Raw genomic sequence first — 12,978 nt, forward strand, 5'->3', positions numbered from 1 at the left:
TGCGTAGTCTGGTCCTTTAGTCTGGTGTGGTACCCTGGCTCTGATCTTCTTTCTTTCCTCCCTTCTCAGGTGTGGTGGCTCTCTGTCATTGTAGCTTGTTCGTGGGGTCAGAGAGAGAGAATTCCGGGTTGTGCAGCATCCTTTATACCCCGTTTGGTTTCACGCCCTTTTTTTGGCCATTGCCAATCAATCGATCAGGACTTGATCACCCTGATCGATAAGAGTCCAATCAGGTGCTACCACACCGATCTCTGGGTGTGTCCCCGGCGGCCATGCCTGTATGTGTTGTAGGCACATAGGTCACATACCTTCCTCCTAAATAAGGATTCACGGTGCCTTTACGTCTGGCACACAACCCAGTGTGATCAGAAAGTCTCTTTCATCCTGGGGATGGCCCATATCCTGTGTATTCACTCATCAGGGTTGCAGCCTGTTTGTCTGTCTTTAAACTGCAACCTGTCGGTTTAGTCTCTTGCCCAGTTGTCCCAGAGTGCTTTACAAAATGCCATTTTAGATGGCCTGTTTGGCTACACTAGTTTCTGTCTGTTAGGGACCTATTGGTCTTCACCAATCTTTCTCTCCAAACATATCCGGAGAAGTTTTATGTTCTCCACAAGTTTACTCTTGTACTCTATTTTTCCCTTCTTAATCAACCCCTTTGTCGCACTTTGTTGAGTCCTAAACTATTCCCAATCTTCAGGTTAGCTATTTTTTTCAACTAGTTTGTATGCCTTTTACTTGGATCTAATTGTATTGCTAATTTCCTTTGTAAGCCATGGTTTGACTACCTTTCCTGTATAATGTTTGCACCAGAAAAGAATGAACAATCGTTGCAGTTCATATATGCGTTCTTTGAATGTTTGCCATTGACTATTCACCATTATCCCTTTAAGTAATGTTCTCCAATCCAGCGTAGACAACTCATGATTCATAGCATCATAATTTCCTTTATTTAGTCTCAGGACATTAGTTCCAGAATCAGTAATGTCATTCTCCATTTTGATAAAAAATTCTATCATATTATAGTCATTGATCTCTAGCCTTGCAATTATTCCTTTCTCATAACACAATAACCATTCAAGGATGGCCAGTTTTCTACTTGGTTCCTCAACATATTGGTCCAGAAAATCATCCCGTATTCACTCCAGAAATTCCTTCTGTACTATGTAGTTACTAATATCTATGCAGATTAAAGTCACATAATTACAGATGTATTTTTATTACATGCATCTGTAATTTCCTGAATAATGCCATCCTCTACATCACCACTATCGTTTCAGGCTCCTATATATGAAACCCCCACAAATCTTTTTTACTCCTTGGCATTTCTCAGCTCTACCCACACAGATTGCACATCTTCAGAACTAATATCCTTCCTCACTTTTGAATTAAGTTCTTGCAACCAGCAAAGCAATCTCGACACTATTTCCTGACTTTTCTAAACACTGAATATCCCTGGATGTTCAGTTTCTATCCCTGGTCATCCATCTGCCATGTCTCTGTAATCCATATTACATCTACTTACGTGATTAATTCATCCACTTTATTGTGAATGTTCCACGTATTAAGGCATAAAGCTTGTCTTTTTCACATTCCTTGTCCCGTTCCCATTATTTTTCACTGTGGCCCTGTTTGATTCTGACCCTTTTCTGCCTTCCACTTTTCTGATTCCCTTTCTGTCTTTTCTTCTTGTCCTTGTTTCCCCCTCCTTTGATGCTTTACATAGAACCTATTCCCCCCGCCATTTTAATTTAAACCCTCCCCAATCACTGTATCAAATTCTGCCATAGGATATCTGTCCTGGTCTTGCCCAGGTGTAATGCGTTCAGGATTGTACTGATCCCACTTCCCCCAGAATCGGTTCCAATGTCCCAGGAATCTGAAACCCTCCTCATACCACCTGTTCAGCCACATATACATCTGATAAAGCCTGCTATTTAGGGTGTGGAATGCACTGCCTGCTGTCATAGTGGAGTCAAACACTTTCGGAACTTTCAAGCGGTTATTGGATAGGCATATGGAGCACACCAGAATGATAGGGAGTGGGATAGCTTGATCTTGGGTTCAGACATAGCTTGGCACAACATCGAGGGCCGAAGGACCTGTACAGTGCTCTACTGTTCTATGTTCTATTTCTGCTCTGACTAGATGTGGCACTGGTAGTAATCATGAGATCATTATCTTTGAGTCCAACTTTTCAACTTACTTCATAACTCCCTATGTTCTGATTTAAAAACCTTATCTCTTTTTTTCAACCCATGTCATTTATACCAAGGTGTACCACAACTGCTGATTGTTCACTCTCTCACTCCAGAATGCCCTATAGACACTCTGAGACATCCTTGACCCAAGCACAGGGCGGCATCCAAAAGTCTTGTTTGTGATCATAAGCATTTATTTCCATTGCAATTGAATCTGCTACAACTGATGATATCAAGCAGGAACTTCCAAAAGTTAATTGGGGGGAGTCTGTGGGAAGGCAAAGGGATGTCTGATAAGTGGGAGGCTTTCAAAAGTGTGTTAACCAGGGTTCAGGGTAAGCACATTCCTTTCAGAGTGAAGGGCAAGGCTGGCAGAAGTATGGGACCCTGGATGACTCGAGATATTGAGGCCCTGGTCAAGAAGAAGAAAGAGGCACATGACATGAATAGGCAGCTGGGATCAAGTGAATCCCTTGAAGAGTATAGGGGGTGTAAGAGTAGATTAAGTAAGAAATCAGGAGGCAAAAAGGGACACGAGATTGTTTTGACAAGTAAGGCAAAGGAGAATCCAAAGAGCTTCTACAAATACATAAAGGACAAAAGAGTAATGAGGGAGAGAGCCAGGCATCTTAAGGATCAACAAGGTCATCCATGTGTCACCCACAAGGGATGAGTGAGATCCTAAATGAATATCTCTCATCAGTTTTTACTGTTGAGAAAAGCATGGATGTTAGGGAACTTGGGGAAATAAATAGAGATGTCTTGAGGAGTGTACATTTTAGAGAGAAAGAGGTGCTGGAAGTCTTAAAGTGCATCAAGGTAGATAAATTCCCAGGACCTGATGAAGTGTACCCCAGGACATTGTGGCAGACTAGGGAGGAAATTGCAGGCTGCCTAGTAGAGATGTTTGGGTCATCAATAGTCATGGGTGAGGTGCCTGAAGGTTGGAGAGGGGCAAATGTTGTGCCTTTGTTTAAAAAGGGCTGCAGGGAAAAGCCTGGGAACTACAGGCTAGTGAGTCTCACATCTGAGGGGCGGGGGGGATCTTGTTGGAATGTGTTTTGAGAGACAGGATCTTACAGGTATTTAGAGATGTAAGGACTGATTAGGGACAGTCAGCATGGCTTTATGAGTGGAAAATCATGTCTCACAAATTTGATTGAGTTTTTTGAAGTGGTAACCAAAAAGGTAGATAAGGGCAGTGCAGTTGATGTTGTCTATATGGACTTTACCGAGGCCTTTGATAAGGTACTGCATGGTAGGTTCTTGCATAATGTTAAACATCACGGGATCCAGGGTGAGATATCTAAATGGATACAAATTTGGCTTGACAGAAGCCAGAGGGTGATGTAGAGGGTTGTCTTTCAAACTGGAGGCCTGTGACCAGTAGTGTGCCCCAGGGATCAGCGCTAGGTCCACTGTTATTTGTCATTTATATTAATGATTTGGATGAGAATATAGGAAGCATGATTAATAAGTTTGCAGATGAAATCAGGATTGGTGACATAGTGGACAGTGAAAAAAGGTTATCTCAAATTGCAATGAGATCTTGATCAATTGGGCCAGTGGGTTGACGAATGGCAGATGGAGTTTAATTTAGATAAATGCGACATGATGTATTTTGGTAGACTGAACCTGGGCATGACTTACTCAGTTAACGGTAAGGCATTGGGCCAGTTAACGGAACAAAGAGATCTAGGGGTACATGTTCATAGTTCTTTGAAAGTGGAGTCACAGGTGGACAGAGTGGTGAAGAAGGCATTCAGCATGCTTTGTTTCATCGGTCAGAACATTGAATACAGGAGTTGGGATGTCTTGCTGAAGTTTTACAAGACATTGGTACGGTCACATTTGGAATACTGTGTACAGTACTGGTCATCCTATTCTAGAAAGGACATTATTAAACCAGAAAGAGTGCAGAAGAGACTTACTAGGATGCTACTGGGACTTGATGGATTGAGTTATGAGAGGCTGGATAGACTAGGACTTTTTTCTCTGGAGCATAGAAGACTGAGGGGTGATCTTATAGAGGTCTGTAAAATAATGAGGGGCATGGATCAGCTAGTCAATATATTTTTCCAAAGGTAGGGGAGTCTAAAACTAGAGAGCCTAGGTTTAAGGTGAGATGGGAGAGATACCAAAGTATCCAGAGAGCCAATTTTTTCACAGAGAAGGTGGTGAGTGTCTGTGACAAGCTGCCAGAGGCAGTAGTAGAGGCGGGTACAATTTTGTCTTTTAAAAAGCATTTAGACAGTTACATGGTACGATGGGTATAGAGGGATTTGGGCCAAATGTGGGCAATTGGCATTAGCTTAGGGGTTTAAAAAAAAGGACGGCGTGGACAAGTTGGGCTAAAGGGTCCATGCTGCAAACCTCTATGACTCTATGACTACTGCATTGCCACACTTTTTACTCCTCTCCCATGCAGCAGAGCCAACCACAATGCGATAAATTTAGCTGTTGCTGCTTTCCCCTGGGAGGCCATTCCCCTCAACGATATCCAAACCAGTATATGTTTTACAGGGAAATGACCACAGGAGATTGCTGCAGTGCCTGCCTCATTCTTTTGCTCTGCCTGGTAGTCAACCATTGCTTTCCTGTCTGTGGAGTCTTAGGCTGCATTGTGACCATCTCTCTATATGTGCTTTCCAAGATACTTACTTAAGATGCCCCATGATATCCCTAGCCACCTCTTCAGCTACAAAACCCAGGCTTACAGGCACTGCAGCTGGAAACACTTCCTGCATGCTGGCCCTGATCTTTGGATGTGTTCCCAGCTTCCCAAAGAGAGTAGTGGGAGCACACCACAGCTTTGAGCTCTTCTGTCGTGACTTACCTCTTCAAATTAAGTATGTCTTATGTCTACTTAACTACCTCTTGGAGGATACTTAAAATCAAATAATATCAATTACTCAAGTGCCCTTCTTCCCTTGTCCTTGTTACTACTGAATATAGCCCTTAAAAACTTATAAATCACAAGACAAAGACTATACAAACAATAAGCAGTAAATGTAGTAAGCGCTTACCCCGACATACTCATCCAATCAGCTGCTTGCACTTTCTCTGCATCACTTTTGAATCTGATGCTACATCAAGCTCAAACTCCAACTGGCATTCAAATTTCTCACTGCAATGTCACACTGTTTTCAATTTCCCAACTGCCTCTCCTCTCGCGCTATTCTCAATCTCCTGATTGTCTCTCCGCTCTTGCTATTTTCAACCTCCCGATTGTCTCTCCACTCAAGCTGTTTTCAATCACCTGCCTCCACTCTCAGTCTCGCTTCATTTAATGTTCTTGTATCCTCTCGTCTCCTGTTTTTGAACTCAATATTCTATGCCTTGGATAATAAAGGCAAGTATCTCGTATGCCTTCTTAATTGCCTTGTCTACCAGTCCTGCTGCTTCCAGGATATATGGACATGCACCCCAAGGTTCCTCTGATCCTCTTTACTTCCCAGCATCCTATAGTTCATTGGGTATTCCCTTGCCTTGTTAGTCATCCCAAAATGCATCACCACATACTTTTCAGGGTTAAATTCCATTTGCTACTGTTATGCCCATCTGACCAGCTCCTTTATAATCTAAGGCTTTCCTCCTCGCTACTTCCCACACCATCAGTTTTTGTGTCGTCTGCGAACTTGCTGATCAAACGTTCTATTTTCAGATCTAGATCATACTATTCCCTGGTTGTGCCCCAGGGACACCACATTAGTCAGAGTGCAACCTGTGATGTCTCTCCCTGTGCTCTGGAAATCTCCTCTTATACGTCTTTACATCTATGGATAATAATTTAACCCAATCATTACTTCACTATTCTTTAAATGGCCCAATTTCATATGTGTTATTTATCCATCTACCTGCCCAAGCGAGGTCAACCAATCAATTTCTCTAGTTTCTTATGCTTAGACTGCTATCAACGAATAATCATTTCATGCAAGTCCTAGTGAAAGCAAGGAAAACATGTTCGCTGTGGCAACCAGGTATCTTATCCAGGATTCACGGCATTTTGGGGCAGCGTTTAAGTTTATTTATTAAGTGTCAGAAGTAGGCTTACATTAACACTGCAATTAAGTTACTGTGAAAATCCCCTAGTAGTCACACACCGCGCCTGTTTGGGTACACTGAGGCAGAATTTAGCACAGTCAATCCATCTAACCAGCATGTCTTTCAGACTATGGGAGGCAACCGGAGCACCTGGAGGAAGCCCATGTGGATACGAGGAGAACGTGCAGACCCCGCACAGACAGTGACCCAAGCTGGGAATCGAACCTGGGTTCCTGATGCTGTGAGGCAGCAGTGAAACCATTGTGCCACTGAGTTGCCTGTGTGGCCAGATAATCACAGGGGAGGGATCTAGTGCATTTCACTGGGGCAAGATGCCCCCTTTGGAATTCTCATCAACCCCCCCGCTCTTGCCAGGGCGGAATCTGGATCCTGCCCAGTGAGGGGCAGGGACCAGATTAACATATTTAAATCTCTACTTCAATCTACTTTGTCAATTTCAGACTGGATGCTCCCTGCCCCAGGAGTCTCGGCAGGTCAGGGGAAATGAATTGTATAGATACCCAGGAGATACACGTTTTTTCAGACTAGCATTTCCTGGGTGACGATCCAAGTAAGTAAGTTGGAACCCATTGAAGTTTCTGATTCTAACTCAGGACTGGAAACTTATTTTGGATGATCCCAAGAAACATGGGAATTGCCCATTGGAAGCAGAAACTTCCTGGGCTACAATCCATAAAATTAATCAATATAACACTGAAACTAAAAAAGCTTACAGTCATTGGGTAGGACTCCCCCTTCCTCTTGCAGTGTGTTTTCTGGAGGCAGCTTACCATTGATCAGTGTCAGGTCAATGGGGTTTACCATTGTTTGCGTTCTCCATCACCAGGGAACATGCAAGTAGGGGGAGGAGCGGGGGAGCAAGGGGTGCGTGAGCCATCAGCATGACCAGAAGCTTGCTGCCAGAAACAGCCAGAAAGCTGAATAGCTCTTCTTGCATCTTGTGAGCACAGACGGAGGCTATTTAGCCCATGATGTTTGTGCTAGCTCTCTGGAAGTGTTTTCCAATTGGTCCCGCTTGTCAGCTCATTCACACACTCCATATCACAGCAACTTGCTATGTGAAAGTAAATTCTCATCCCCTTCTGGTCCTTCTGAAGGTTACCTTAAATCAGTGTCCTTTGACACTCTTTCCTGTAAAAATCATTTCTCATTTGCCCATCATAATTTTGAATGTCTTTGATTAAATCAATTGCTTGATCTTCTCTGCTCTCTTCTCCACATGATCTCTGGTGTCCCTCATCCCTGGCATTATTCTAAGTAAAGCTAAAGAAAAATCTCATTGGTTGAAAGAAGGTACAAGAGTCGAGTTTAATTTCAGTAGTTTTATTGAAAAATGCCTCTTTCATTTCAGAAATAAATAGGAAATTTAGGCTGTGAAATTCACAATCTGCAGTTACAAATATGAAGCAGCAATTCTATTTCCATAGTCTTGCAAACAGATTCCAACTGCATTCTAGTTTCTGAGAACACTATATTCTGGTAAAGGTTCCATACTAAATATACATCACAGACATGCATTTCCACCACCCTTTGTAATAGATCTGCTGAGAACCAGCACATTTACTTTTAAAGTATTAACGTCTTAATGTAAAAAAATAAGCAGTGTTAAGTATTGTAATTGGTAGGTAAAATGATTTAAAGCAGTATCCTTTCTAAGAGTGTGTTGTACCTAATTCTTGATTTAACCAGCTGATACACTTGTAAGATAAAGTAACATATTCCTAGTAAGGTTATAACTGAAAATACAGATATGCTATATAATTGGAATGTAGTAGACAAGCTTGTCATTAGTTAATTATGGCTATTTAAATAGCATTTGAAGTGTTAACATGGGATAAAGTTGCAGAATAACCTTTGTGAATTGGAAGGGAGGAGGAGACTGTCCATGGCTAGATGTGGAAAATGGTTTTTGGGGTTTTTACTGTTTTGAAAAAATCATTTACTAATTTTTTAAATTTTTTTTGATTGCAGTGTAACTAAAGTGAACAGAGGCACAGTTAAAAACCAATCTATGCAGACTAGGACCAACAGAATGGGCGAGTTACTATGTAAAAGCATATACACAATGGAGGAAAGTGACAAATCAAGAGTACACAGGGGTTATGCTTGGGAAAGAGTATTTTTTTTTGCATCAGTCACATGTGCAGGAGTCCTGGCTTTCAAACACTGATAAGCAGGGAAGGGGTAGGGCCAGAAAAGAAACCAAACACTCATGGCTACAACATGGTCAGAAAAATTACGACTGCTTAGTTTTCCTAGCAGAATGTATCTTGCACAGGGCGGTGGGGGAGGGGGATCTTTGTGTGTCTCTGTACGATATTCCTACATGTCGCAATTGGATAGTTCCTACTACTCTGATTCCCTAATGTGATTGGATTATTACAAGGGATGTGGAAAAAGTGCTCCTGATGCCATGCACAGCAAAGCTGAAGATATGATTTTAAAACAGGCATGCTTGTGCTGTGGTGGAGACCAAAAGAATTCTTCCCTCTTTGAGGATCAGGCTGCGGTCACAGCCAAAACCAAAACTGAGCAGTTATAAGACAAACCTTAGCAGGTTTACTGGTTAATTGCTCAACAGGGGCTAAATTAGGTGATTAAAAATATTGAGGCTTCTGCAGACGTGAATGTAGCAATAAAATACAGGTTGAAAGTCTGTTGATATGACTCATCTACATGCCCTCCCCCTACTTTTTGTTTGGAACAATGATGAACATTCCTCATGAATTGAGTCGGCGAAGTCCAGGCGACTGAATTTCGATTTCAGTTCGGTCGATCGCTTCTTCCTCTTCCCTTTCTATGGGCACAACATGGGTTTCTGGTCGGTAGGGTTGCGGCTCGAATCGTCCTGGTTGGAAATATGGGTCTTATATAACAAACACTATAATCGACAACCTACCACTCCCTCGTTTAGATATGATTTCAACATATCAGATACAAGTTAAATTCTTATAACATATACATTCTACATAAATTTGTACGCATATTTTGATTTACATTCATCTGAAAAAGAAGCTTTTTTTCTCATTTACTATTTTCTAACAGCAATGGGGAAGAGTAAAATTGTTATTTGCAAAATTGTCATTTTCTTAAAGAGAACTTTTTGGAACAAAAGAAGCAGTAATTGCATAGAAAGTATAATCAACACTATGATAAGGCAGTTGAAATCGTACTGTGCAATATTAGTAAAGGGATGGGAAACAAAGTCATTGAACCGGATGTTAAAATGAATTACATATAAATTTGTTAGTATGATCACTATTAATACCAAATACTATGATTTGAACTGCCCATGGCTGCTAAAAATGACCCATTAAATTCAAATCAATGACAGGAAGGAGAATTATTCAACAGTGATTACAGTTTTAAATAAAGGCACAACAGCAAAATGGGAAATATAGAATAGCATGAGAAAGGGGAAATAAAGTGAGACCAATGGCAGGTACACTTGCCAATATTTGAGATTCAAATTCACCAATCGAGAAAGTCTGCCAGGAGGGAGCAACACTCAATGGGGATATGAATTGGAGATAAAACTGAAACTTGAACCAATGCATTCTCCAGGCGCAGGTCCCAATTGAGAATGCTGTGAATTTCTGCTGCTGTGCATGGGTTAGAAGCTGCTGGAATACCACAACAGCAAATCCACTTGGGATTTTTTACATTGGTCCTGCATGCAGCATTTATGAGCACACTTTATTAGCCAAGCCAAGTTTTGAAAGAAATAATTTATACTATGAAGTTCAAGAAGCCTGAAACAAAAATTATTTTTCCTATTTCCCACTCCCAGAAAAAGGTTTGGAGGTGAAATTGGTCTCTCGCGACAACGTAAAATGGACAATGGTGAATTGGTAGTCAGTTTTACAATCTGCCCGATCTTCTTTTCCACTGGATAAGAAATTCAGTCAGAGTGTAGAACAAGCTGCCAATTTACTGCCATCCATCTTGAAGCTAGGACTAGTTTTATCCCTTCTTTCTTTTTTTTGTTTCTTTTTTTACTTGGTGCTCTAATACAATTTCGGAAAGCAGGCAGCAAGCAGCAGGCCTGGACGTAGAAGCCTGTTTAATAATGTTACAGCTGGTGTGGGTTGTGATTCAGTTTGAACCTTTGAGGTGCTGCAATTAGTTATTTACAGAAACAATACGACAAAGTCAACTGAACATTCCAGGCTAAAAGTCTGTGTTTTTGTTGCTGTAGTTTGTAAATGGTGTACCTCCACAAGGTAAGCAGTAAGTTTAAACCTTGTTCGTGAGTGAAACTTTTTTTTTGCTTCACGATGAAACAACCTTAAAAGGACAGGCATCTCTGACGTCTGTTTCATCTATAGAAACTGCAAACTTTCTTAGTTTAGTAGGTGTGATTTTCTCTCTCCTTATGAAGAACTGATGATCAACAGAGTTCGTTAAATCAACTCCTGGTGAATTTTCCAAAAAGGCTCATTTCTTATTAAGCTCGGGAACAAATATTTCAGAAACAGAACTTTTCGGTTTTTTGTAAGCATCATGGGTAATCTAGTAAAATTTATCCGGAACCTGAAACAGGTTAAGAATTCCGTTAGTTTTGGGAAAAACAGCTACATTTTTTTAAAATCTTTTGCAGTGGAGAATAAATGAACTATTTCTATTTTGTTTTTAATTATTCAGAACAAAAATCAAACACATATCACATCACAATGTTTAGACAGTTAACATATCTGGGTTGCCCAGGTTCTTTTGCCAGCCTGGTTGGTGTTAAATTCTAGCCAATCTTGTGACTAAACAGTCACATTTAAAAATGCAGAAAGATATCTTGCCTTCAATCAACACCAATCAAGATGTAACACAACCTCTTTGGAACTTTGGTCAATATTTTGATTGCATTTCAATACATTTGAATCGCTGTTATTGACAATAGGTTGAACCATTGCAAACTGAAATGAAGTTTTAGTATTTTTGTTTAAAGTTACACGACGTATTTGACTTCAAGACCTTGTTACCCCTAAATGTTGACAGTCCTTTTAATTGATTTAACTGTTTTTAAAATCAAGCTGAGAATCTTAATTATACAGTTTTTTTTAAAAAAGTGTTTATTTTCGTAAGATTGGCTACAACTGTAGTTGCAGTAACTTTAGTGTCTGTATTTAGGGATCAATCAGTAACTGTAAAGTTCTTTCGTTATTTTAACAAGTTGTTCTCGTCTTTATTCTCAGTCAGCTTTCTTTGTGGTTCAAGTTAAGCTCAGCTCCAGCAACAGTTTGACTTGAAATATTGCATTGCTTATGACATGGGATTTAGGAAGGCAAAGATTCATTCATTCATTGGGGGACTAAGGGGTGGGATTTTACGACCTTGTTTGGGCGTGGCTCGTAAAATCCCGCCTGAGACCAACAGAGAATTCCGTTCTGTGAGCCTCTTGGGGCGGATGAGGCAGTAAAATTCCAGCCTGGAAGTCTTGTGCACAGAGGGTATGAGCAGTTATACACACAGATATTTAGGAGGAGGTGGATGGCCAGTACACATAGGGGGTTGGTCAGGTAGGAGGAAGCCCTGTACGAAGGCAAGTCCTACATATTGATTTGATAGATAAATGGAAATTGCACAGTGGTATTGGTGGGTGAGGGAGAGGCAGTCCTGCACATGCAGATTTATTAGGGGTGCGTTCAATTAGAATTGATTATTTTTAATGCATGTGTTAGGCTGTATAAACTTTACTGACTTAAGTTAGCTCCTGATTTCTGACAATTTGATGAAAATTGAAACTTTTGAAGAAAAACCATCAAAAAATTTGGTTGTCATGAAAACTATATTCGTTCTTAACTGTGAAAGAGAATTAAGAAACAAGAACAGTGATGCCGTTGGTGGAAAGTGTGATGCACTTCATGGAAAGCACATGCACAAGACTTTATTATATGAAAAAATATATAGAAAGGGAACTTTCTTTGGCTACTTGTTGAGTCCTGGGTCTTTCTTTGCAGCTACCAGGGGCTGTTTGTTAGATATCGATGTAAAACACAGTCCATTCTAGTGATCTAATGGTTTACACGCTGAAAATGAGCAATGACCTCATTTCTGCAAGCAATGTCTACAGTCTTTTGCTTCCAAGAAATGTCCGAGTAATGACTGAAATCCCACTGGAAGAATGAAGTTCTTAATATTTCCACATGTGGGATAGAGTTTAAGAAGTGTATCCTGCCTTACAGTAATGAGGGGCAGGAACTATGCTGACGGGTTAAAGACTGGTCTTAGACCCTCCAGGAACATGCTAGATTCTTCTGAATGGGTACATTTGTGGCTTCCTTTAAGGCAGACTGCTAGGTAACAAATCTAAGGGGGGAATTTTACTGGCAGGGTCACCCGAGGTTCATACAATTCCACCTGAGGCCAATGGAGAATGCCATTCTCTGAGTCTCGCCCGCCCCAAAAAAATTTTGGCTGAAGAGTTTAGCTGTAAGCTGTTTTTAATAAAGAAACAGACTGTACTTAATCTTGTCACAATTTGAAAAATCTTTGATGTTTAATTATTAAAGGAACACCTCTACAAGCAATTGTTTTTGCAAACTTTTTATTCTTTAGCTCGGAAAGGTTGGGAGAAAAGATGGGCCAAAAGAAGTTATATGTCATTTTCATGTGTGTCACATAAAAATAGTTTATGTCACTGTTCAATACCTCTTGTGCACAAACAAACTAAAGTTGCCAAACGTTAATCTTAAGAAGACAATGCTTCTTAAAAATC

At 40.6% G+C, this 12,978-nt stretch overlaps 1 protein-coding gene across 1 annotated transcript in view; it reads right to left on the reverse strand.

Moving 5' to 3' along the window:
- Positions 1–7,573: 7,573 nt before the first annotated feature.
- The window catches only part of col12a1a (collagen, type XII, alpha 1a), a 257,960-nt gene continuing 252,555 nt past the window's right edge, over positions 7,574–12,978 (reverse strand). Inside the window, exon 65 of the mRNA XM_080200857.1 lies at positions 7,574–9,114. Coding sequence (XP_080056983.1) covers positions 8,987–9,114 — 128 coding nt within the window. The 3' untranslated portion in view covers positions 7,574–8,986. The remainder of the gene's footprint in view (positions 9,115–12,978) is intronic.

Source organism: Carcharhinus amblyrhynchos, chromosome 12 (assembly GCF_965287045.1).
Source record: "Carcharhinus amblyrhynchos chromosome 12, sCarAmb.v2.hapA, whole genome shotgun sequence".
Lineage (NCBI taxonomy): Eukaryota > Metazoa > Chordata > Chondrichthyes > Carcharhiniformes > Carcharhinidae > Carcharhinus > Carcharhinus amblyrhynchos.